This window comes from Pyxicephalus adspersus, chromosome 1, assembly GCF_032062135.1.
Source record: "Pyxicephalus adspersus chromosome 1, UCB_Pads_2.0, whole genome shotgun sequence".
Lineage (NCBI taxonomy): Eukaryota > Metazoa > Chordata > Amphibia > Anura > Pyxicephalidae > Pyxicephalus > Pyxicephalus adspersus.
In genome coordinates, this window is record NC_092858.1 from 107,740,368 (window position 1) to 107,765,627 (window position 25,260).

Below are 25,260 nucleotides of genomic sequence, written 5' to 3' on the forward strand. Positions count from 1 at the left end.
GAAAGGGAGAGGTTGAATAGTTCGGTTAGGGCAGGGGCCAGGGTGGAGGAATGGGCACGGACTAGATCAGAGGGAATTGGGTCAAATGGACATGTAGTAGATGAAGATGATGAGAGAAGAGTTAAGACTTCGGCCACAGTAACAGGGCTGAGGGAGGCCAGTGAGATTTACAGGTGGAAGGGGTGGGTATGGTTGGTATGGTTGGAGTGGCTCAATGGGCAGAGAAATCATATCTGATTTTGTCTACTTTATCTCTAAAGTAGGTGGCAATGTCTTGGGCAGAGAAGGATGTTGTGGGGGGAGCAGGTTTGGGGTTTAGGAGGGAGTCAATTGTAGAGAAGAAGTTGCGTGGGTTGGGGGCTTGAAAGGAAATGACTGCGGAGAAATAGTTTTGTTTAGTGACAGTGAGCTCTGTGTTAAAGCTTTGAAGCTTGGCTTTGTAGTCCATGAAATCAGTGCTGAGGCCAGATTTCCTCCACTTGCGCTCGGCTGCACGAACAGACTTCTGTAGCTCTTTGGTGTGGTCGGGGGTTGGCAGGGTGAGGGTAGCGGAAGGTGGCAGGAGCAACATTATCCAAAGCCAGGGAAAGAGAGTGGTTTAACATGGTGCGCTTTTGGAACAGAAATCTAGACCTCAGTGTAATGCTCAGGTGGTTAAAGTAAGATTTACTTACAGTATAAGAGAGCAATTAAATTTTTGGTTAAAGTCATGATATAGAGAGCAATAGCTCAACTAATCAATAGGCATATCAAGGTCAAATCAATGTACACCATTGTTATTGAACAGGATAAGAATGAGTGTAGAATTATCAACAGAAGGCGAAGTATAGAAAAGCACAGTCTTCTCTGTTCCCAATGCGTTTCAGCATTATGGCTTCCTCAGGGGAGGGTAGAGAGTTACACTAATACATAACACAATAGAACACAAATTTGTAGGAAACGTATTGTATGAACAATTATTCCAGGTCAATGACTTAAAGTAATAAAGTCAAAGCATCAGCAATACAGCCAAAGAATGACCATTCCCAAAACGAGGTAAGCAATGACCGCTGATATAGTTCTCTTATGACAGGTTGCAATAGGCATAAGATGATAATGTAAACTGAACACCAGTAGAGGGTACCAGAATTAAAGGGATGGAGAGATGAGGGGGCGTGGCTGGCTGCCGGGAAGGATTGTTGCTTTCTGAGGGAGCTCTCTCCACGGCGCGGCTCTAATTGTGTCTAGCGACTTAACACACAATTTCAAGAGCATTTGACCCAGCGCAATTCATCCACCTTCAACCAGGGAAGATGACTAGAGGTCTGGACCATGGAGTCTGACCGAATTCTTCACCAAATCGGTGGGGGAGGAAAATCAAGATGGCGGCGTTGCTCTCAATCTACTTTTAAGGCAGCTCTGTCTCCTGTAGTGCAGTCCCTGTTAATTCCTGAGGAATCTTCACTACGTAAATCGGGTGAGTTTACTAATCTTGAAGTTAATACTGATGACTCATCCCTGGCTGATGATTTTACTCAGACTGGAGACCCTTTGTTACAACAGGAACCTCCATGTGAGACTATGTGAGACCATGAGACAATGTGATTTTCTGACTACTGATGGAAGTCGCTGCAAATTGACTTTTCCTCTATATCTACTATTAGCAGAGATGTGCAGATTTAAGAAGGTAGAGTGGATCATATTGATGGGAAAATTGGTGAAATTACAACGGCTCATAATGAGTTGGTGGACTCTCCTAATGGTCTTGAAAAAGTGGCCAAACTGAAAAGTAAACTCACTGATCTGGAAGACAGGGCTTGGAGGAATAATCTAAAATTTCATGGACTATTGGAAACTGTCTCTCCGTTGGACCTCCCTAACTACTTACAACAACTGATATTTACTGTATTGCCTGAAGTTCCTCAGGGAGAACTGGTAATTGACAGGGTTCATAGACTTCCGAAACCTGCTCATTTGCCAGCTACAACCCCCAGAGATGTATTCGCCAGAATTCTCTTTTTTAACGTCAAGGAGAAATTACTGCAAACCATTGGAAATATGGAAGCTCTACCAGAACCGTACTCTCATATTACCGTTATTGCGCATTTATTTCAAGTACTGATTTTAGCCAGGCGCAAGATTTTACCGGTGACAAAGATGCTTCGATTACATGGAATTCCAAACCAATGGGGTTTTCCAGGGAAGATTTTCACATCTAAATCTGGTTCTCGCCATGTGATCTCTACTTTATTAGATGGTCTTACACTTCTTCATGAGTGGGGCCTTGAGATAGCAGATTCAACACTCACCAAAATACGTCAGGAATGGCAAGAAGTCCACCGTAAATCTACACGATCACCAAAGTGATTTATCTGTGACAGTTGTTTACAGGTGTTCTATAAGGTCTTGAAATTTAAATGTGCCTAATTTTTTTTTTCTAATATGTCGTGTGATAACCTATACACAACTAGCTTTTATGTATAGAGCTGTTTTTGGATACACATTTGTTTTCCCCCATTTGAGTACTCATGACTTTGGGTCATTAAGTGCTATCCCCATATTTGGGAAATGTTTTATTTATTGCCTTGTACTGTCTGTTTATGTTTATATTTTCTTCAGTGCCAATAATATAATTTTGCAAGTTGACCTTTTTCCTGTGCAACAGCGGTTGGAGATATCAGAATTTGACTGCCTTTTATTTGGCGACTACTAAGCTTGTTTTACTAAGGCTAGTTTATGGTTAAAATATTAAATATATCATGATGCTCTATGGTCCACAGCAAAACATAACGGCTGTGATGTTCCGTGTGCTCAAGAAACACACTTTTCTGTTTGTAAACCTGTATGTAAACCTCCTAAATGTCAGTGGCATTTCAGCTGTACGATAGTATTATTGACCCAATTGCCAGATATATTATTCTGGGGTATGCTATTAATAATGCACCCTTTACGATTGTAGATATATTTGCACCTAATGTGGGTCAACTCAGATTTCTACGATCGGTACTGAAAAAAGTTCAACATATGCAAACAGGCTGCCTATTTTTATGTGATGATTTTATTGTGGTATCCAGTCGGCAAATTGATGTTTAAAAAACAAAACTTTATGGGAGAACCTCTTTGCAACCCTTTTAGAAGAACCTAATTTATATGATGTATGGCGATGCCTACACACCTCAGAAAAGGATTTTACGTATTATTCTTCTTTATAGATATGTTATAAAAAATAATTTAAAAGAATTTTTCCAATTTAATGACATAAAGGATATGGACCTTTTATAATATGGAATGCCCATAAAGCATATATTAGGGGTATCCTGATTCAGCTTGCATCTAAAGATAAAAAGATGAGGATACAAAACTTGGCCACTCTTTTTAAGGACATCAACAATTTGGAAAATCAACACAAAATTAGTCCTACTGCCAAGGTAACTTAACAGCTGTTTAAATGCAGACAGGAATTGAGATTGCTCTTTTTGTCCAATTGTGCTCAATTTATTCAAAAACTGCACTATACACATAGTAATAGAGCTTTAAAACTTATGGCTGCTAAATTTAAGAGTAGATTGAAGCACTCTAAAATCCCATTAGTGTTTAAAGCTATATCTAATGGTAAAATTGTTAACCCACAAGATATAGATGCGAAATTTTGTAATTAATATACCAAATTGTATACCCCAAAGATGATCCTCTCGTATACCAACAACAAGTTTATGTCCGATTCTTTATTACCATAGGAATCACCCATATACACTGCTTTATAATCAGTTTCAGATAGCGGGTTTTTTCATCGGGTCCTCTCAAACTAATTGAGGTATTCCAATAATTTATCAGGCGCTTCAAGAAAACTAAATTTTTATCAAAACGCCTCATATCTTGAAATGGGAGGTTAAATTTATAAATCATTCTCGAAAGAACAATGAAAACAAGCCATTCACTCTGCTTTTAAATACACAAGATGCACTTCCCATTGGGAATCCTACCTTAGAATGTTACTTAGATGGTATAGAACACCATATGTTGTGGCAAATATGATTTGAAGGTATCACAACAATGTTGGCGGTTATGTGTCCAAATAGGCTTTCTGACCTATATATTTTGGTATTGTAAAAGCATTAAAAGTGTCCGGAAAGAAATATTTCAGCTACTATCTGATGTGACTGGCATATATTATATTAAAGCCAAAACCATTTCTGGCTTTACTTACCGTAATTTATGGACAGACCAATATCCAATAGAACATAGGCCCATTGGCACACATTGTTTATGTGCAACCAGACAGACCATAGCGTCTTATTGGAAAAGTACAGATGTCCCACATGAATCTGACATACTATGCAAGTTTAATTTAAAAGTTTTATATAAGAAAATGTTTGCTGAGAAAGCAGATCAAACGCTTAAATTTTATGCATACTGGTCCCCAAGGTTTGCGCATCCAAAATGCACAGTGCCAATATATTTTGTTGTGTTTGATCCTGTATTATTGTCCAATGTTTTCAATTTCTGATATATTGGTTAACTGATTCAGACTGGTTTTCTGGCACTCTGTTTGTTTTTTATTTTTTTTTTTCTTCTATAATGTAAAATTTCAATAAAAATTATCTTTAAAAAAAAAAATTAAAAAATAAAGAGATGGAGAGATAATGACCGACTAAGTAGAATTATTTTCTCTGGTCGAAATACATTTTTTTTCAGACCACGTGTATTTTTGCAGATTAATATACATATTTTAAATTGTATGTACTCAGAAATACAAAGTAGCATTGTGGTGTTTTATTCATAAAGGATAACTCACCTTTTGTCTTTTTCTGTTTCTTGTTTTCTGATTCTGTTTTATTTACCTCCTTCTTTTTTGCCTTTTTGACAACCTTTTCTTCTTCTGAATTCTTCTCTAACTCTAAATTGAAATAAAAGCAAATCAACGTTCCTAGGGGTCACACAAAATTATACTTTAAGGCAGCAATATGTATGCAGAACAGGAAGCACTGGTCACTTGGCCTTGACGCAATGCTAGAGATCCTTCCATAATTTTCCTTCATCATCTTTAAGCCCAAACTATGAGTTTTCTGTACCTGTCACTCCTGAAAAAAAACATGTTGGCCTAGAGAAGCTGACCCTAAAAGATTCCTGATCAAAGATAAGGGGAAAGGATCAGTTATGATAAAATAATTGGCAGGGGGAGCACAGATACCTCTTCTAAAAGGTAATGAATATATTTAAAGAACATTTAAACAGAGATAGAGCTGGTGACTGCATTATTATTTTTAGGACATTAGCCAACACCTCTAAAATTTAAATTTTACATTTACATTTAAATACACTTTAGGTATTACATTAATTACTTATCATGCATGTAAAACATTTGCTTTAACCTTCCATTCATACCTTGTCATTACCTCATAACCCCTAAACTGTACATTATGAGAAAACCCATTGGGCCTGACTTATAAAAGTTCATTATGACATTATGACTGGAGAAGATAGACTATCATTTGAAACCTGGGTGATATGGCAAACCTGGAATGGATCAGGTACAGTATTTAAAACATTTGCCAACTAATAGCAAATGATATTTAGGAAATCCATTTCAGGTTTCCTGGAACACTCTGTTTCAGTCATGGAAATCTATCATCTCAAGTCATGGAGAACTTTAATAAATCAGACCCAATTAAAAAGCACTAATTACCAAGCTAGGATCTTTTGTATAAGATAATGCTGAGACAAGAAAATAGGAGAGATCAGATAACAAGGTGCGAGAAAGTCAGTTATGTTTTTGCAGAGATTGCTACAGTTTACCTGCCAAGAAAAAAGGTATGGGGGGGGAGAATTAGATAGAGTTGTGGGAAAGAGAAGGGGGAAGAAACATGACGGGAAAGATGGGAGAATGGTGCAAAAGAGAGGACAGAAATAAGACCCTAAAGGGAGAATGAGAGATGGGAGAATGGTGCAAAAGAGAGGACAGAAATAAGACCCTAAAGGGAGAATGAGAGATGGGAGAATGGTGCAAAAGAGAGGACAGAAATAAGACCCTAAAGGGAGAATGAGAGATGGGAGAATGGTGCAAAAGAGAGGACAGAAATAAGACCCTAAAGGGAGAATGAGAGACTGGTGTTGACAGGTAGGAAGGAAGGATAAAGGATTAAGGTGGGCCTCTGATCTTGCAATGGAGTAAGATGCAGCATGATCTTAAAGATAATGTCAACAGTATGTCCTTACCGGTAATATATTCCATCCAATAAAACCATGTATTTTAGTATGTTCTCATTAAGGACAATGTTTTTTCTAGGTCTTATGTCATTATTCTTGTCAAACCATTATTTAATAAATGGTGGGGAAGGTTACTGCTACAAGGCTAAAATGCAGGCAAGGAGGCAAAGGCTGCATCCATACACTTTCAAAGGTTGTGTTCTGTTGTGTTGTACCACTAATCCAAAACAATAGCTAGAGGTTTGAATTTCTTCATACATTATATATATCTTATCTCACCTGTTTTTTGTTTGGAAGTTTTTGTGGCACTGAAGTGTGATAATGTGGTCTCCTTTTTACCCCCTGTAGATTCTTTAGACTTTTTCTTTATTTCTTTCTCTTTGTTATCTTCCTGCTTCTTTTTTATATTTTTGGTTGCTTGGTTTGCAGATATGAAAACATAAATGTTTTGTTATTTTGTACACTTGAGTATAGCATAGTACCAGCCTTTCAAGTTAAGAGAAAAGTATAGACAATTATTACGTTGTATGCTGTACACTGTAGTGCACAATCAATGTAGTGCCTATTGGCTGCAGGGTACCATGTACTGTACTAATAATTTCACCTAATAATTTATGTTGTATTCATTTATTATGTCACTCATTTTAGCTCGATTTGAGCTAAACAAATTTTTTTTTTCTGTCTTTAGGTTTAATGGGCAAATCAAATAGATCAAGGGGGAATACAAAACAATTGCACATTAAATCAATGACTTTATTTATGAAACAGGGCAATAAAGACCCAATCTACTTAAATGTATATTAGGGCCCATGTAAATATTCTTGGGGCTTGTGTTGATGACATTAGTTGGAAATCAATATGAGATGTTTCTACTTTCAGAAGTAATTGATAGGTGCATTTGCTCTGCAGATGGACCCCTTCTCACCTGCTTTTCCATAGACTTTTTTAGCAATGCAAATCACATCTAGTGTAAATGAAAGCTTGCTTCCACACACGCCCAAAAATAAAACAATTGACCAATACAAAACATTAGATATAGATATTGGATAATGGCTCATGTGGTATCCCTTTTTGTTGTTGTTGTTCATATCTCTTAATATTTACTTAATTTATTCACATTTGTTTCTCACCTTGCAATTTTTCTTTAGTGTCTGTAATGTTTTCTTTTTTTTCCTTTGTTTTTTTCCCCTCTGCTTTATTCTTGGTGTATTTGTCTTCTAATTTCTGCTTTGATGTCTGTAACATTATTATTAAGATATTATCATCATCATCACTATTATCATACCATTTATTGTCCTTAATAAGTGTGACTCACAGCCCCACCTCCCACATGAAAATGACCAGTCACGAAATGGCCGTTATATCCTATCCAGTACTATCCTACTTAATATCCTATATCCAACAAAAAACTTCTGACAAAGGTATAACAGGCTCATAGATGGTTACTAGGGCAGAAAATAAACAAAAGTAAACCCCGTATTAACAAACATGTAAAGCCAAAGCATCTCGGAATTTAGTACTATCCTAAAACAGGCTTACAGCAGGTATTAGTGGTGGAAGAACTTGTTTAGTCATGAAATAATTGTATGACACATGCAGTCCAAATAACTACAATATTACTGTATTTTTAACCCCATAATATGCCCCCCATTACCCCATAACAAAAAGCTACACTGAGATTGCAAAAAAAAAAGTTTTCAATAGTAAAAAAAAAGGTTACAATGTATGCTTAATAACCCAATACTGGTTACAACAATTACACTGGGGAATGCATTTTTTATTGAGTTAGATCTTACACTTGTTTTTTTACTAATTTTTGAATGGTGAATCCAGAAATGACCCAAGTATGTGATCAGTTTCTAAGATATAGGATTTATGGCTACTTTAAGTAGTATTGCCGAGCCAAAATATTTGAAAAGGAGAAGATGAAAAGAAAAGTGGCTCTTTAAGGTAGTATTTTTATAAAACATAGTTAAAATCTTTTATTAAATTCGATACAAAAATAAATAGTGTATTAACATACACACAAATATAGTTTTACAACTCTGACACTATGAATTTAGATACATTACATGGGGTTGGTTATAGTGTACACCCAACCCATTAAAATGGAGGTCAATTTAAGTTATTTTTCTACTATCGGTCTCTTCTGAGGAGTTTCACCCTCATGGGATTGGAGACCCTACAAATTTTGCAAACACATATGAATTAGCATATAAAAATAACAGTCCACATAATATTCAGTTACACAAAAAATTAGTCAGAAGATATAACTTACTTGGTATATTGACCGGGTAACAATATCAAGTAATAGGATAGAAGACCAGTAATTGAGCTTGTACCCAAATGCCAAAGAAGTATAAAAGGAAGATAGTGGTCTGAAATCACTCTGTGATGGTACACAATTTATACACTCTGGTACTGGATACTAATACTGAAATTGTGTACCATCACAGAGTGATTTCAGACCACTATCTTGTGTGAGAAGTTAGAAAGATGTCTATGCAGAAAATGCACCTTGGTGCTCATATTGCAGCCAAGCATTTTGTAGCTCTCCAAGAGTTTCTGGACAATTTCTGTGTAATTATTTGCTCATGTGTTTCCATGAAAAGTCCTTGGCAATGGCTTTGAATGGTAACCAAGCATTCTTTTCCACTTCTGACATTGTCCCGATGAAATGTTCATCTTTGATGAGCTGCCGAATCTGTGGACCATAAACACATCGGCCTTTAGTTTTTGAAATGACAAGCTAGGAAATGCCAAAATAAGGGACTTGAAACAGTCTCCTTCAGTTGGCAAAGCTTTAACAAACTGCTTCATCAGACAGAGGTGCGCAGAGGTGAGACTATATTATTCTTTGACAAGGACAAGTGGCTCATGTAGAATGTTTGGATTACCTGGTTTTAGGGAATATCTTGGAGGCCAATTCCTTTCCACCCAATGCCTCTGACGAGCTCCACTGTCCCACATGCACAGAAAACAGGATTATTTGAATGACTCTCTTTATGTCTGCATATTCTTCACAAAAAGAAACTGAATGGCCAATTGGGACTGACTCAAATATATTGCCATTGTGAAGGAGGGCACACTTTAAGCTCCGCTTTGAGCTATCGATGGATAGTCGCCATTCCCAATTCCTCCATTAAACCAGGTATGTTATGGCAATAAACAAAGCCACTGTTAGTTGTAAAGTACTGCAGAAATGCAATTTCTCTGGTTCGAAAGTACAAAACCTTTGTTCCTTTTTCAAGTAAGTTTTTCTCATGCAGTCTTGATGCTAGGAGTTCGGAAGCCTTCTTCGATAGTCCCAAATCACTCAACTCATGCTGATCAAATCCCTTACGAACCTCTTCAATTTCAAACTCTTCATCATTGTTGTCACCTAGTTCATCACCATAATCATGTTCTTCACGAGAGGGTAGTGTAACGAAAACCGGCAATGAGATTGTATGTGAATGAGCCACTGGGTGTATAGCCGAGGGTAGACTAGGATACTCTGTTACATTTATTTTTCTTTTTATATCCTAAAGTTTTCACTAATCAAAAGTAAGTCACTGAAATGATCTCCTAGCTCTCGCCAAATCATAGGTATACCAAATGGCATCTTATCACGTGTTCCCATTGTCCACATCCATAAACCCTCAACATACTGTTTGCACACCTTATGAGGGGCCCAAGACTTATCTTGATCACCAAATTTAACTTTGAAATACGCCAAATAGGCTTACTCTACAAATGTGCTCATGTTCGCCCTTTGGATAGGAGTGGTGAAACTGCCACAGATATAACAAAATGAATCAGGGTTGTTTAGACACTTAGAACGAGAAACAGCAGAGCCAGATATGATCTGAAGGAAGGGAATTACGTGTGTAAGCAGAAAAATAACTTTTGCCTATTCACTATGTAGAGCAACGCACAACCTCTGACCACACTGTCCTGCATGTAAATGAATAGCCTATACAAATCCACGTTACAGTAATCGCATTAATATAAGCGGTGGAGAAAAAAACTGACGTGATAGAAGAAAACTAACTGCACTTTCAGAATCAACATACCTATTTTAGTGTAAATAAGCTTTAAAATTAAAATCAACAAAAATGTTCAAAATTGTTCTCCGGTGTTATTATTTTGCCTAAAGTATACTGCACCCCAAAAACCTTCATATCATTGGTAAATGGAATGCTTCCAAGTGTACAAAAAATGCAATTAAGACAAATTGATCAAATGCACTTAATCTAGCAATGTGCTAAACTGGTCATGCACTGGGATAAAGTTCTGAAGTATTTAAATATGTTCTTTAATTTATTACAATTACCCTCTTACTTGTGTTTAGATAACGGTTTACCACACCAATGTTGCTATTCTTTTTCCAGATACTTTTTAAAAAAATGAATTGCCAGATAGAAATGCACCTAATGTTTACCTGTAAATAAATTCATATGTATGGGTTGTGGTATGCCTAAAATTCTACACCATCTGATTTAGATAACTACATAACGTATCAGTTGGATCCATTTGTCTTCACAAAATTTTTCAGGGCATCCAATATAAAAACCCTGCCTCCCTACATCCTTCATCCCTAACAGCTTTCTTCTTGTCTGGTGTTCTGGGTTACTTAGTTTTTTGGATTATGCTTGGGTTGTAAGTGGAACCAATTTCTTCTTTTTTATCATATACGTTTTGCTTTTTAGTCAGCTACTTTGACTGAAGTTCAGTCTGTGCCTAAAGTTTGTGAATTGTTTTAGATTATTATTAATGAACAGGATTTATAAAGCCCCAACAGAATATGCAGCGCTATACATTAAAAAGGGGTTGCAAAAGACAGACAGTTACATACAGTGACACAGGAGGAGAAGAGGACCCTGCTCCGAAGAGCTTACAATCTAGGAGGTCGGGGAAGTATGACACAATAGGAGGGGAGATAATGGAGGGTAGTAGTGAGGGTTTTGGAGACAGATGAAAATGGGTAAACAAGTTTTTAAAAGATGGGTTTTGAGTGCTCTTTTAGATAAGCAGAAAGTAGGAGCAAGCCGAATAGGGCGAGGAAGACCATTACAGAGAGTTGGGGCAGGTCTGGAAAAGTCTTTGAGCAGTGCGTGTGACGAGGTTATAAGTGAGGAAGTTGGTAGTAGGTCATTAGAGGAGCAAAGAGAGTGGCTAGGGGTGTATTTTTCTATCAGGTCAGAAAAATAAGTGGAGCAAGAACTGTGGAGGGATTTGAAGGGAAAGCACAGAAGCTTGAATTTGATTCTCAGGTGAAATGGAAGCCAATGAAGAGAACTACAAAGAGATGCAGGAGTGGTGGGAGGATGGATAGGTCTGGCTGCAGCATTCATAACGGACTTGGAGGGGAGAGTTGGGTTAGTGGAATACCAGATAGGAGGATGTTACAGTAGTCCAGATGATAAGAGCATGTAGAAGGAGTTTGGTGGTCTCTGGGGACAGGTAAGTGCAGATTTTGGAGATGTTGCACAAGTGAAAGTCATGACAAAATTACCATACAACAACTAAATGTATCTATTACTAAAATTACATTTTCGTAAGTGGGTGAACATTTGCTAGTTGAGTATAAATTGAGTAATTTTTCTATATGGAAAATTAGAATATTAGAAAAGAAACAATATATTGATGCAACAGCTCACATTAGACACTAGAGGGCAGGAAGACCGACACAGCTGACACTACAGTATTTATTTCTAGTTAATTTACCAAATTGGAATTTATTATTGCCATGGTAATAACTATGTATTGCTGAATAATGTGACATTCAAATGCTTGACGTCTTGAGGCCACTTTTATTCTGATAAAACCATTGCATTGGAAGTGATTTTTCTTTTTCTAAAAAAGACGGGTATTACATTGTACTTTACGTTTCCTTCTAAACTCATTCCTACTAAAGTCATTCCAAGTAGAAACCCTAAACCAATACCCAAATACTTTTACTATATTATGATTTTAACACAAAAAATAAATAAATAAATAATAATTATCAAATATTCATTTTAAGACAATCCATGTGTGACACCCTAGGTTGAATATCTAAACCTATCATATATTATTCTTCTTTCTTGAAATGTCTCGATGCGTTTCCGAGTGATAGTGGAATATAGCAAGTTTGGTTGAAATGTCTCATGTCATGCTTTTCTTAGTGATCACCAAATATAGGTTTGACATATAGCACAGCGCTGTACAAAGATCAGTGGTACACTCATATGAGTCTAGCAAGTTTGGTTGAAATGTGTCAATGCATTTCCAAGTGATCGTGGAACATAGCAAGTTTGGTTGAAACGTCCCCATTTGTTTCCTAGTGATCACATACATCCAAATAAAGCTCTGACATATAGCACAGCGTTGTACAAAGATGACTGGTGCACTCACATGAGTCTCAGTCATATAAATAGCAGTTTGGTTGAAATGTCTCCATGCATTTTCGAGTGATAGTGGAACATACATACATCCAATTATATATATATGGATAAACTGAATTCTCCATAACAAAAGCAAGTAAAATAGTGTTTAAAAGTCAACAGTTCCTTACATACATCCTCTTAGGACATTTGTAAAAAATTAACATCTAACAGACAAGCTGAAAGCAAATTTAATCAAAATGATTTATTTAGTACAATGTTGCACATTTTTGCTTGTAATATATTTGTTTGTTACCACCAGAAAGGGGCCCTGCATGTAGAAGTAAGTTTCATATTACCTTATAAAATATGCTATACTGATGTGCTTTTATGGTGGTGTCTGTGTCTTACATATATCTGAAATATATTAGGGGCTGTGATATTGAGGATAACATTAATGTGATATTGAAGATAACAAATTAGTTACAAAAACCCAATTGCATCTTTGTTCACTAAATGAGCACAAATCTAGTTCTTGCTGGGGACCAAATATGGCACACCCCGCTTGTCTGCCACTTGCTTCTAACAGAAAAATGTGCTTGCTAATTGGCCAACTACATTTCTGTTGTTTAATCTGACATACTAAAGGGTTCAGCTGTGTATTGTTGAATGATGTTACAATCACATTTAGTTTGAAGAGGACATATACGAGGGGGTGCTGGGAAATTCCTGGCTTTGCCCAGAAAGAAGAGAGTCAGAGTTATGAAATAACACATTTATTCAACATATTCCCCCCTAAGACTGATGCACTTGGTATAGCATAGTTGCAGCTTTTCTAGACAGTTCAAATAATAGTCCTTTGGTTGGGCCGCAAACCAGCTCTCAGCAGCATCTTTGACATCAGAAATGTGCTCAAAACATTGACCGTTCAGGTGTTTCTTCAAATTCGGGAACAGATAATAGTCCGAAGGGGCCAGGTCAGGTGAGTAGGTGGGATGGTGGAACAATTGGAAACCCAAGGTGTTCAATTTGGCAGCCACAACGTTGGACGTGTGCGCAGGTGCATTGGTGCTGCAAAAAATGGATCCCTTTGGTCAACTTTCTAGGACGTTTCGTCTTAATTGCCTCCTTCAGCTGGACAAGGAGGTTAGCATATTACTGTCCAGTGATACTAGAGCCCTGAGGTAGGTAGTCCACCAACAGAATACCGTCTTTGTCCCAGAAAACGGGCTGATTTCTAGGTTCAGAACTTCTTTGGCCGCAGGGACCCACTGTGGCACCATTTCTTTGACTGTTCAATGGTTTCAGGATCATAGATGTGGAGCCAGGTTTCATCCCCAGTCACTAACCTAGCCAAAAAGTCATTTGCAGCTTAAAAATGGGCCAAAACGGCTTTGGATGCTTCAACTCGTTCCTTCTTCTGATCACTTTTCAAACATTTCGGCACCCACTTCGCTGAAAGCTTGCGCATTTCTAGGATAGTGGTGATAAACCCAATACGCTCTTGTGAGATGTCAAGTATGTGGGCTATCTTTTTTGAGGATATTTGCCGGTCCTCAAAAATCAGCTCATGAACAGCATCGCAGGTTGTCGGGTCGGTTGAGGTTGGGGGAGTCCCCTGAGGGGCTCATATTCAACGGTGAAATACCTTTCAAACGGTCTTGAAACGAGATATCCGGGTTTTGACAGTGCTGTGGGAAGGACACTTCTCCCCCAGTGTTTGTGACATCTCAGTGTTAATGTCCTTTGCTGACTTTCCCTGGAGAAACAAAAACTTCACGAGGGCCCGTAACTCAAATGATGTGAAATTTATGTCTCTGCCTCTGCCATCACAGCTTCTCACTAAAAGAAATAATAGTTTTAAGAATCGCAAAGACCTGATATTTGCACAGTTACATACTAAGATATTAGGCTGTCATTTGCCCCCACACTCATTTTTCTATTACATCTGGAAGGGGGCAAAGCCAGGAACTTCTCAGCACCCCCTCGTAATAGATCAGGGTAATAAATTTACCCTTATCAGATATTTCTTTATCTGACAACCATCATCCTTCTAGACCATCTAGTTTATAACACACAATGTAAAAGTTGGAGTTTTGTGTCTCTTGGTGTCATAAAACTCGGATAATGCTAGTACAGTTGCATCTGTTTGAACTCTGAGCTGTATTCAGTATTGATTTATAATCTTTTTATTTCCACTATACCAGAGTGAACCATAAGTCCCAGACATGCCTAGTTTGATCTCTGTGAACTTGGTATATTGTGCTGATTATTAATCTGGGGTTTGGCATTTCATTAAAACCTGATTTTTTTAAAATGATTATTAAAGGCATCTTGCGTGTGTACACAGAGCGTTGTAGGTCATGTGGACACACATCTGGCTACCATTGGATTGTCTTTTTAGTCCCACTCTGTTTTTGGCGTTGAAAAAGTCATGTAAGCCAAACAGAGGGAGCTGGCACTGATACCATCTTGCTGCTAAGGACAACTGCTAAGGACAACGACTCTGACACATTGAGCACTACAGGGAGCCCAGTAACTGACTATTAGCTTGGACTTTACACAGCAACCTGGACCAAGGCAAACCATCTAAGTACATGGTGGCAGTCTACCTGTGGTTCTGTGTTTGGTAAGGATTAACAGAGTGGTTAACCTTGCCCCTTGATGGCCCTTCTCAGCCTGCTGGTGTGTGGATTGTTGCTGAGTGTACTGGAAAGTCTATGCGCAGGGTGTGGGTTGAGAGAGGGCGTTCGTCAAAGGGTCTACTTTATTAGAGAATCAGCATCAAGAATCTTTCAGATGCAGGTATTTTAAATGACAGTGCTTGATTTTCCATCAGAGCTTGTTGCTAAGGGTGAAATTCACCGTTTTATAAATAGGTGTTTTTCTGGTAATTGCATATTTGAATATATTGCAAATAATATTTTAACTAAAAATACCAGAATTCCATTTTATTTTTTTAAGGAGGAAAATCAATGGTTGTAACTAGTGTTGGTCAAAGAGCTTACTATTCGATTCGACCGCTATAGTTGAAAATGCATAATTATTCGGATAAACGAACGTTGAATTCGAACTATAATAAAGTCAATGGGGAGAAAAATTTGGGTTGTTTTTCGGGACTGTGTAGAGCTTCTACAGCCTATAAATATATTTAAAAAGACATGTCAAGACCCCCCCAGCTCTGCACAACATTGTACAAGTAAAAAAAATATATATAAGTAAGTCTTTTTTCTGTTGCTGGCAAGGCCATTTTATGGGGCAGTCAAGGGAACATGCCGGATTTTATGCGAGTGGAGGCAGAGAGGGCCACGAGGGGGTTCCTCCGGTCCAAAAATTAGCCACCAGGTTTCACCACTCCGTTACAAGCGATACACAGGCTTCAGAGTACAGACAGAGGTCCCTAAGGAAGGTTTTCCTGTCAAAAAATAACCACCTACACAGCTCTGTTAAAAGTTAAAAGTGGCAGCAGCAGGAGGAGAGGGCATTGAGACGGAGCGGGGACCGCATTGGAAACTGGCATCTAATGCTGGGTGTAGTGAATCATCAATGCCACCTAGATGGCCGTAATGCCAAATTTAGAAATGAAGTACTGACAGGTGGCAAAAGCAAGAGGAGGAGGCGGTGGGCCCCAAGACAGATCGTGGACAACATTGGTAACTGGCATCCACAGCTGGGTACTGGACAGGCAGCATCAGTAACAGCATGAGGAGGAGGCAGTGGGCCCGGAGGGGGAGCAAGGTCGGCATTAGTGGTTGAGGACATCACCTATATGGACAGTGTCGAAGTTGTAGCTATTGGAGACATAAATGGATGAACGAGATTCCAATCTGTCCCTACCTACTATGTAGCGAAACCACATGAAACGGAACAGGCTTTGCAGAATCAGCAGGGAAAGAAGACCCTGTTGAGATTGAGTCTAGTCTGGCATCTAGAGCTGGGTACTGGGCAGTGGGCAGGCAGCAGTAACAGCATGAGGAGGAGGCAGCAGGCCCTGAGACAGAGTGTGGACAGCATTGTTAACTGCCATCTAGAGCTGGGTACTGGGCAGGCGGTGGCAGCAGCAACAGCTTGAGGCCATCATCCCTAATTGACAGTGTAGAAGGTGTAGCTATTGGGATGAATGAGATTCCCACTGTCCCTACAGTGGCAGTGGGCCCTGAGACGTAGTGTGGATGGCTGTGTTACTCCTCCTGCTCTTACTGCTGCCGCCTGCCACATACTTGTTATGGAGAAGTCTGCCAAGCTCAATAACTTCATGGCTCAATGTGGTCATCCAAGACCTCTCGGTTTCCGTTAAACATACCCGTGTCTCCCATCTCATCACCGCCAGCATATACAGAGGGACTGCTGTCCCACTTCCCAGTTCCGGGGTAACATACAGAGAAATTCAGTCCGATAAAGCGTGGTACCGATGGATGAAGCAGAAGAAGGCCTTCTACATTCAATCACAAATTTCAGATTACACACTTGCATTACACACTTCAGGGTGTCATTAAAGATGCACTACACACACAGAAATCCAGTCCGATAAAGCGTGGTACCGATGGATTCAGCAGAAGACGTGGCCTTCTACATTCAATTGCAAATTTCAGATTACACACTTCGGGGGGGCCATTAAAGATGCACTACACCCAGCTCTAGATGCCAGTTACTAATGCCTTTCACACTCTCGTCTCAGGGCCTGCTATGGAGTGAAAGCACATGAAAGGGAATGGGCTTGGTGGAATCAGCGGGGAAAGAAAAATCTGTTGAGCTTGAGTCTAGTCTGGCATCTAGAGCTGGGTACTGGGCAGTGGGCAGGCTGCAGCAGTAAGAGCAGGAAGAGTAGGCGGTGGGATGAAGTGTGGATGGCATTGTTAACTGTCATCTAGAGGTGGGTACTGGGAGGAGGAAGCGGTGGGCCTCGAGACGGAGCAAGGACGGCATTATTGTTTGAGGCCATCACCTATTTGGACAGTGTAGAAGCTGTAGCTACTGGAGACATTGCTGTGTAGGGGACTGCCTTTTCCTATCTGCTAGCTGTAACTTTTTTAAAAATGCGGCATGGACGATGTTAGAAATTGGCATCTAGAGTTGGGTACTAAGCAGGCAGCAGCAGTAACAGCATGATTCAAAGGCGGTGGGCCCTGAGACGAAGTGTGGACGACATTAGTATCTCCTCCTCTCCTCCAAGTGCTATCAGAATTAAATATATGTATTGTTTGTAGAGAAATATATCAATTTTTATGGCTTTAGGGATATATAGGAAAGTGGGATCAGAACTAAAGATTTGTATTTTCTGTAGAGAAATATATATTATGGTCTTTTGGATCCATTTTTCAAGTGGTATCAGAATTAAATATCTATTTTTTTTCACAGAAATACATAAATATTTCTGTTTATTTTGATAGATCACAAGAGTTATCATATATTATGCTAACTCTTGCAATCTATCAAAATAAACATAACATTTTCCGTTTTTCTGTAAAAAAATACAGATATTTAATTCTGATCCTACTTGCCATCTACCAAAAAGCCAGAAAAAATTCTGTATTTCTGTAAAAAAAAAATTTTTTTTTAAAAAAGATTTATTTTTGATACCACTTGCTACCTATCCAAAAGGACAGAAAAATGTATGTATATCTCTACTAAAAATACAAATATTTAATTATGAATCACACAGCTCCATTACAAGTGATATAGGCCTCAAAGTAGATAAAGGCAGAGGGCCCTGAGGGAGGTGCTCGGGCAAAAAAAATTAGCCAGTTACACAGCTCCATTGCAAGTTTTAGACCTCAGAGACACAGTAGAGGTAGAGGGCCACTAGGGGGAGGAGTAGAAGGAGATGCCAAAGGATGTGAACGTGCTCTTCCCATCAAGGTGTCAGCAGGCAGTGCAGCAGTTGACGACTAATCAGTACACTCTGGAGAGGGGGTGTTGAAGTCATTGCCGATCCAAGCCTTATTCATTTTAATAAAAGTGATTTGATCGACATTTTCTGCAGAAAGCCGAATCCGCTTGTCACTCACTATGCCCCCAGCTGCACTGAATGCTCTTTCAGATAACACACTTGCGGCTGGGCAGGCAAGGATCTGAATGGCATGTTCTGCCAGCTCCGGCCACTGCTCAAGCTTGGATACCCAGTAGCCATGTGGGTCCTGGCTTTTAGCATGTTCCATGCAGAGCTCAGGTATTCCTGCTCCATGACTGAGTACCACTGCTGAGTTTCATCGGCAATTGCTGCACGACTGGCGGCTTGCTTCTGCTAAAAATGCCTGCAAAGTTTGGCTTAGACGACCTCTACCGCTGCTGCCACGCATCCCACTTAAAGCAATTGTTTGGCTCGCACGGCTGGTGGAACTGCCATAGGGGTCCCTGCTGCTGCTGCTGCCAGACAGAAAGGCTGAGCACAAGTCCCTTACAAGCAGTTCTTGGTAGTGCTGCATTTTAGGTCCCCTGTATTGGGGCAGGATCAGTTGTTGTATCTCAGGCTTGTAACGTGGATCCGGTAATGTAGCAATCCAATAGTCGTCAGTCTTTGTTTTTATGTGTTGTATGCGTGGATCTTTGGCTATGCACTCCTGCACGAAGGCCGTCATGTGGCTCAAACTACCCACAGCTGAGGTAATTCTGGACCCACACTCCTTTGGGTCGAACAGCAGCAGAGGGTCGTCCTCCTCCTCCGCCTGGTCTCGCCATCCACGGAACATGCCGCCTTGTGTTTGGGTGGATGGATGCCATGTACCCTCAATATCCTTCTCTGCCGCTTTCTCCCCTTTCTAATATGCCTGCAATGTCCTCCTCATCCTCTTCCACCTCCTCCTCTTCCTGGATTTGTGGTGCACTATGCCTAGTAGGCACGCATGTCTGTGATGATATTTAAAACGTCATCTCTTGATGCAGCGTCCACTCTGTGTCGTGTCTGAGATCCACCATCATCTGTTCCAGCTGGCATATGATGGGGATGGTGTCACTGACACAGGCCTGATCTCTGCTGATCATCCTGGTGGCCTCTTCAAAAGGTGACAATACAGTGCACAAGTCCTCAATTTGCAGCCATTCTGCAGGCCTGAAGAAAGGAAGTGTAGGTATACGTCTGAAACGAACAAACTCTGCCGTGTAATCCACGACCGCTTTCTGTTGTTCAGCCAGCCACTACAGCATGTAAAAGGTGGAATTCCAATGTGTGGCCACATCACAAATTAACCGGTGCACTGCCAGGTTGAGATTTCATTGTCAAATCCACCAATCGGTGTACGACTGGCGGAAATGCGCAGACAACTTTTTGGCCTTCAGCAACAGCAGCTGGAGACCTGGGTAATTCCTAAGGAAGCACTGTACTATCAGGTTTATGACATGAGCCAGGGAAAGTACGTGTGTGAGTTTCCCACAATGCAGGGCTGCCAGCAGATTGGCCCCGTTGTCACACACGACCTTGCCTGGCTGAAGTTAGCCATATGTCCTCCTGCTCCCACAAGGCACTTAGAATGGCTGCACCCGTGTGGCTGAAGGAACCCAGGCTTCCCAACCTCAGGACTGTGTGGCAACATCTGAATTGTACACTGAAATAGCAACCTGTAGGTTTTTGCTGGCGGTGAACAGATGCTGCCGAATGGGAGGTGCTGGGTCTCCACGCCAAAGTGTCCTTGGAGGAAGAGGTTGAGGCACAAGAGTCAAAGGAGGAGGTAGAAGTGGAGGTTGAGGAGGAGATTGCATGGCGATGTGCTCTGGGCGAAGGTAGGTATGCAGGCCTTGCTGCAGCTGCATCTTCCCCTGCTGCCACCAAAGTTACCCAGTGAGCTGTATAGGAAATATATCTTCCCACTCCATGCTTGCTCGACCAAGTGTCGGTTGTCAGGTGCACCTTGCCAGAAACTGAGTGCTGCAGGGCCATGAACACATTGCTCTGCGCTTGTTCATGCAAAGCAGGAACACATTTTTCTGCAAAATACTGTCGCTTTGGCATAACGTACTGTGGGTTCGCGCAGGGGAATGCGTAACGGAACACATTGGAGTCCACCAGCCGGTAAGGGAGGAGCTCTAACGCAATCAGCTTTGCAATTGTCGCATTGATTATCTTTGTTTTGGGGTCATTTGGGCCATTTTTTCCTCTTCGGCTCCAGCATCTGGGGGGATGGAAGGTTGGATGCTGCTAATGCTAACCACAGAAAGATTGGACGATAGGGTACAAGTTGTGGGGGATGGCAATGATGCCTGGTCTTGACTGCTAGCAATGCGACAAACAGAAGCCGATCTGCATTGGAGCTCTTGCTCACCGCTGGTGGAGACTGAAAAGGTAATGCTCGGCTACATGCCCCACTCAAATTGCTGGCAGCAGCACGGGTAACTTTGGTGGCAGAAGGAGGAAAGGCAGCAGAGGAAAATCGAGCAGTTTAAGCTTGCTTCTTGGGCGGAGGTGGTCGCACAGAGCTCTGTGCTTTGACCAGGTGTTCCCGCCAGGTTACCGGGTGGTGACTTTTGCAACGCAATGAGTGCTCATGCAACTTGTTCCAAGTTTGGGTTTTTGCCTCGTTTCAAGTGTTGAGCACACAGTTTGCAGATGACTATAGTGTTGTCATCACTATGGACATTAAAAAATGCCCACACTGGCGAACATCTAACTGGGCCAAAAGGTGCTCTGGAGCTGGTGCTCTTCTTGGCGGTCCGCGGTTGTTGAGGCATAGCTGTGGCGACAGCTTCCGACGATTTACGACTATGACTTGCCTCACTGATACTTGAAGAATGCAGAGTGTGGGCAGCTTTTACCCTCTTCCTCCCTCTCCCTCTTTGAGGACGCTCTGCAACCTCCTCCTCCTCTACTTCCTGCCTGTGATGATCTCCTTGTTCGCCCCATGTTGGATCAAGGACATCATCATCATCATCATCATCATCATCAGAAGAGACAGTTTCCCTATATGTGCCAAAAGGAAGCAGCGGCCTTTTGGAGCCAGTTTGAATTGGCTTGTCTGGCTCAGAGTGTTCTGGTGAAAAGTAAGTGGGGGGAAAGCCTGTGAACTGACTCTCTTTGTCAGATGAGTGAAACAACTGAGCATCTTGATGGAATGCTTGTAGCTCCGCCTCTCCAACACCGTGGTGGGACTCCTCTACATACTGCTTTACACGTGACTTTCCAGCCGCTTATGAAGAACTAGGAGGAACAGGTGTATCATGGACTGTTTGGGACACCTGTAAGGCCTGTGTCTGGGACTGGGATGAAGAGGGGGTACAATCACTTGACCCAGGCTGGGTCATCTACTCCACTACGTCTTGTTCATGGTGTGGCAATAATAGACGCCCACCACCAACAGCAGCGCTTCTTGTTCTTGGGTCTTCAGCTAAAAACAAACTCATACTGCTTTGTTTGTCACCCCTCCCAAAGCTGCCTTCTCCTCTTTGGCCAGACATTGTAGAAATTGTTTTGTGTGGCTTGACACCCTGCAAAATACTTTGTAGCTAATATGCTTCACAAATTGTAAATGTGTACAGTAGTAAATGCAAGTGCGCTGTGTGTGTTGTATGCAGCACTTTCCTTCAGTGGTGACGCTTGTAGTATGCAGCACAGTATACAAAATATATACTGCAGTATACACTGCGTCTGTCTCTCAGTACAAGTGTGATACTGTGCACGCAGTCCGGGAAGGTACCTTGCCTCTGGCTGCGTGTATGTAACACACTGACTGACTATGTATCTATCTATCTATGTATCTAGCTAACAGTGAAACACTCTACCTATCTAAGTACAGTAGATTTCAGGACTGCACCAATACAGTACAATCCAATAATCTATCTGACTAATAGTGTGAGACAGTCTAAGTAAAGCACTTTTTTTTACTTTGACAAAGCAAGCCAAGCAGCACAGAAAGGTTGCAATGCCAGCAAATCTCTGTCAGGAGTGGTGAATGCAGGCACGCCCTGGACTTATGTAGGCCAATGGCTGTCTGTATGGCATGCAGTGATAGACAGCCAATCGGCTGCCTGCCATAACAAACATGGAGGGGAGCATCCCTGATGTTATTGGAGGGCCCTAGGCATCATGGGGGAGGTCCCTAGGCATTGTGGGAGGGTCGAATTTGGGGCTTCGAATCCAGCAAAATTCGGGTCGGGTCCACCCGAATTCGAATGGTCATATTCGGGTCGAACATTAGGACGACAACAACACTAGTTGCAACTTACCAAGAATGAAAATATTCTTGTAAATTGCTTCCATGTTCAGAAGCTATTTTTTACACATGTGAAGTAATAGTAAGGATCTGCATCTTTTGATTTTTCAGTGCCTCACCTGTGTACGTTAACGGTTGTATGCATATCTAATAGTCTGGAGTAAATGCTGTGTATTTTAGGTTTCAGATTACTTTTTAATGACATTAGAACAATATATGTTTTGACTTACAGGCTACTACATTTTTTGTTGTGTTAACTGTTTGTTCTCAGTAAAATATTCACCTTTTAATTACCACTGCAATGGGAAGCAGAGCTAACTACAAAAGGCAATTGCTTTTGTTTTTTAGTAAAAGTATTTTGTATACTCAGCTGCCTGTCAAACTGACCTTCGGATATGGACAGAAAAAAATGACAACTGCTGTAAAGAAGGCAACATTTTTTTTCTAAAGCCAGGTTAAAATATTGTTGATGATCACCATGATTGTCCTGTTCATAAGTACTCTAAGATTAAGAAGTTGTGTAACTAAAGGATTTGCCTGCAAAACCCAGGTTTTGCTCCCTAGAAGGTGACTAAACAATACAATGTACATATTGATAGTAAATTGTGGTTATTATTAGTTATATCATGGTGTGGGGTACTCATATCCATTTGTAAAAGCAACTTTACCTATTTCACCCCCAGAACTACTTTTTTGATAGGTATTATGATAAAGGCATGTAAAGAGTATTATCAGATCTTGGAGGCCAGGAGGTGAGAAGGGCATGACATGTTTCCTTATCACTTTTGAAATATTATCAAGTTATTTTGGAACAAAAGTTGACTTACTTTACTATAACAATATACTGTACATATTTGAATGTTAAAGGTGAATTTCTTTGGGGTGTAAGTGATATGTTGTCATTATGGTGGACAGTGGGTTTTAGCATATGTAGCACATGTAGATAAATATGGTTAAAAAATGCTCTATCCTGTTCCAGATTGTAGTGAGTAGTTTTGGTTAGGCAATCACTTTTGGATTTGTTGTACCATCTTAGCAAGATATGCTCCTGCTATACTGTTTAACGTACATCGGTCAGGTTTATTTTTTCTAATCATTTCTATTATACAGTTTGCAGCAGCTTCTGTTTCAATACAGAACAATGCCCATCACTGGGAACCATACTATACACTAAAGAATGCTCATAACGCATATACATTTTGAGCATTCTTTAGTGTATAGTATGGTTCACAGTGACATTAAAAAAATTGGTGTCAAACTTTTCCATTTTGTTTGGCCAAAATGTATGTATTCAATTTTCATATATAGTAAGAAGATAAAGTTGGTCCAACTCTGGTCTATGTCATATGGGAAACATAAATGAGGGCTTTATCTACCGTGTTTGAATCTCCACGTTATCAGAGATCCATCAGTTACAGGAACAACAAGAGAGGCTGGGCATTTTTGTAAAATCTTATTGAGTTTAAAGATGATCTCCAACAATTTTTAGGTTGCCTTCTAATGTTAAAACACCTAGTAAATGCTTTTGTATTTTTCAAAAATTGTTTATGAACTACATGGATCGTACAGATGCATTGACCAGAGTTTAAAGTTTGCTGTTGATTTTAAAAAATACCAATAAAACCCAAAGTGTAAAGAGTACTAGCGATGAGATGGTATTTGACAGTATCTCTAATAGCAATATCTACTCCTCTATGTTTCTTTGTAGTGTTGGCTAAAAAAAATCAGGAAAGTTTCTCATGAAAAATTTAAGGTAGTACTAATCTTTAAAATGGGTTTCTAATTAAAAAAAAAAAAGTATGTTACCATGGTGAGCTAAAGATTTTCTTTAAATAAGAGAATGTTTTGAGGCATTTCATTAAAATACCTTATTAGGTAAATTGTGAAATGCTATTTAGATAACTTTATATAAAGAACAATTTAGAGGCACATAACGTAAACATGTATGTCTAGTTGGCAAGGTGGAAACATTTTTAAGAGAAAGAATCTCCTCTTGTATGTTTGGGGGGGAAATGTGGAGGGAAGTTCCTTGAGAAGTCAAGTGGTCAGATGTATGCAATGTGTTATTTGGAAGGTCAATGGGAAGCAGTAAAGTCAAGAAAGATCATCAAAGGAATATAATTAGTTGCGAAATGAGTTTTTTTTCACTCAAAGAACCACAGGGTACATAATTATTTTTCACTGATCCAAGAAGCAGAGTAGAGGAAGAGGCAGTACAATGGACAGTGGTGTTGCTAGGTTGGTGAAAGATTTGCAGCAACCCTGGGGAAAAACAATTATGCATAGAGCCCGATTCACCAAGCCAAATCAGAAGCTCAACATGCGCGCGTATTCGCGATTCAGAATTGGAGCCTTAAAGTCAATTTATCAACCAAATCCGTGGCGCTGGCGTACTTGGGCGGAAGCCATCAACTGAACAGATCTCTCTGATGGATATGCTTAGCCCCGGAAGTTTCACACTGACGAGCTTGCAATAAACTCACTGTTCCCCTAAAAAAGCATTCTTTCTAATGGCACACATATTACCCTTAGCCCTAAAAAAAATGTTTGTGTTGTTCAAATCATCTATATGAGCTAAGAAATAGATA

The 25,260-nt window shown here is 40.1% G+C and overlaps 1 protein-coding gene across 1 annotated transcript in view; it reads right to left on the reverse strand.

Moving 5' to 3' along the window:
- TULP1 (TUB like protein 1) overlaps nucleotides 1-25,260 on the reverse strand; it is a gene marked incomplete in the record, with an annotated part of 83,662 nt that overhangs the window by 52,205 nt on the left and 6,197 nt on the right. Inside the window, 3 exon segments of the mRNA XM_072423088.1 lie at nucleotides 4,775-4,876; nucleotides 6,466-6,603; nucleotides 7,317-7,422. Coding sequence (XP_072279189.1) covers nucleotides 4,775-4,876; nucleotides 6,466-6,603; nucleotides 7,317-7,422 — 346 coding nt within the window.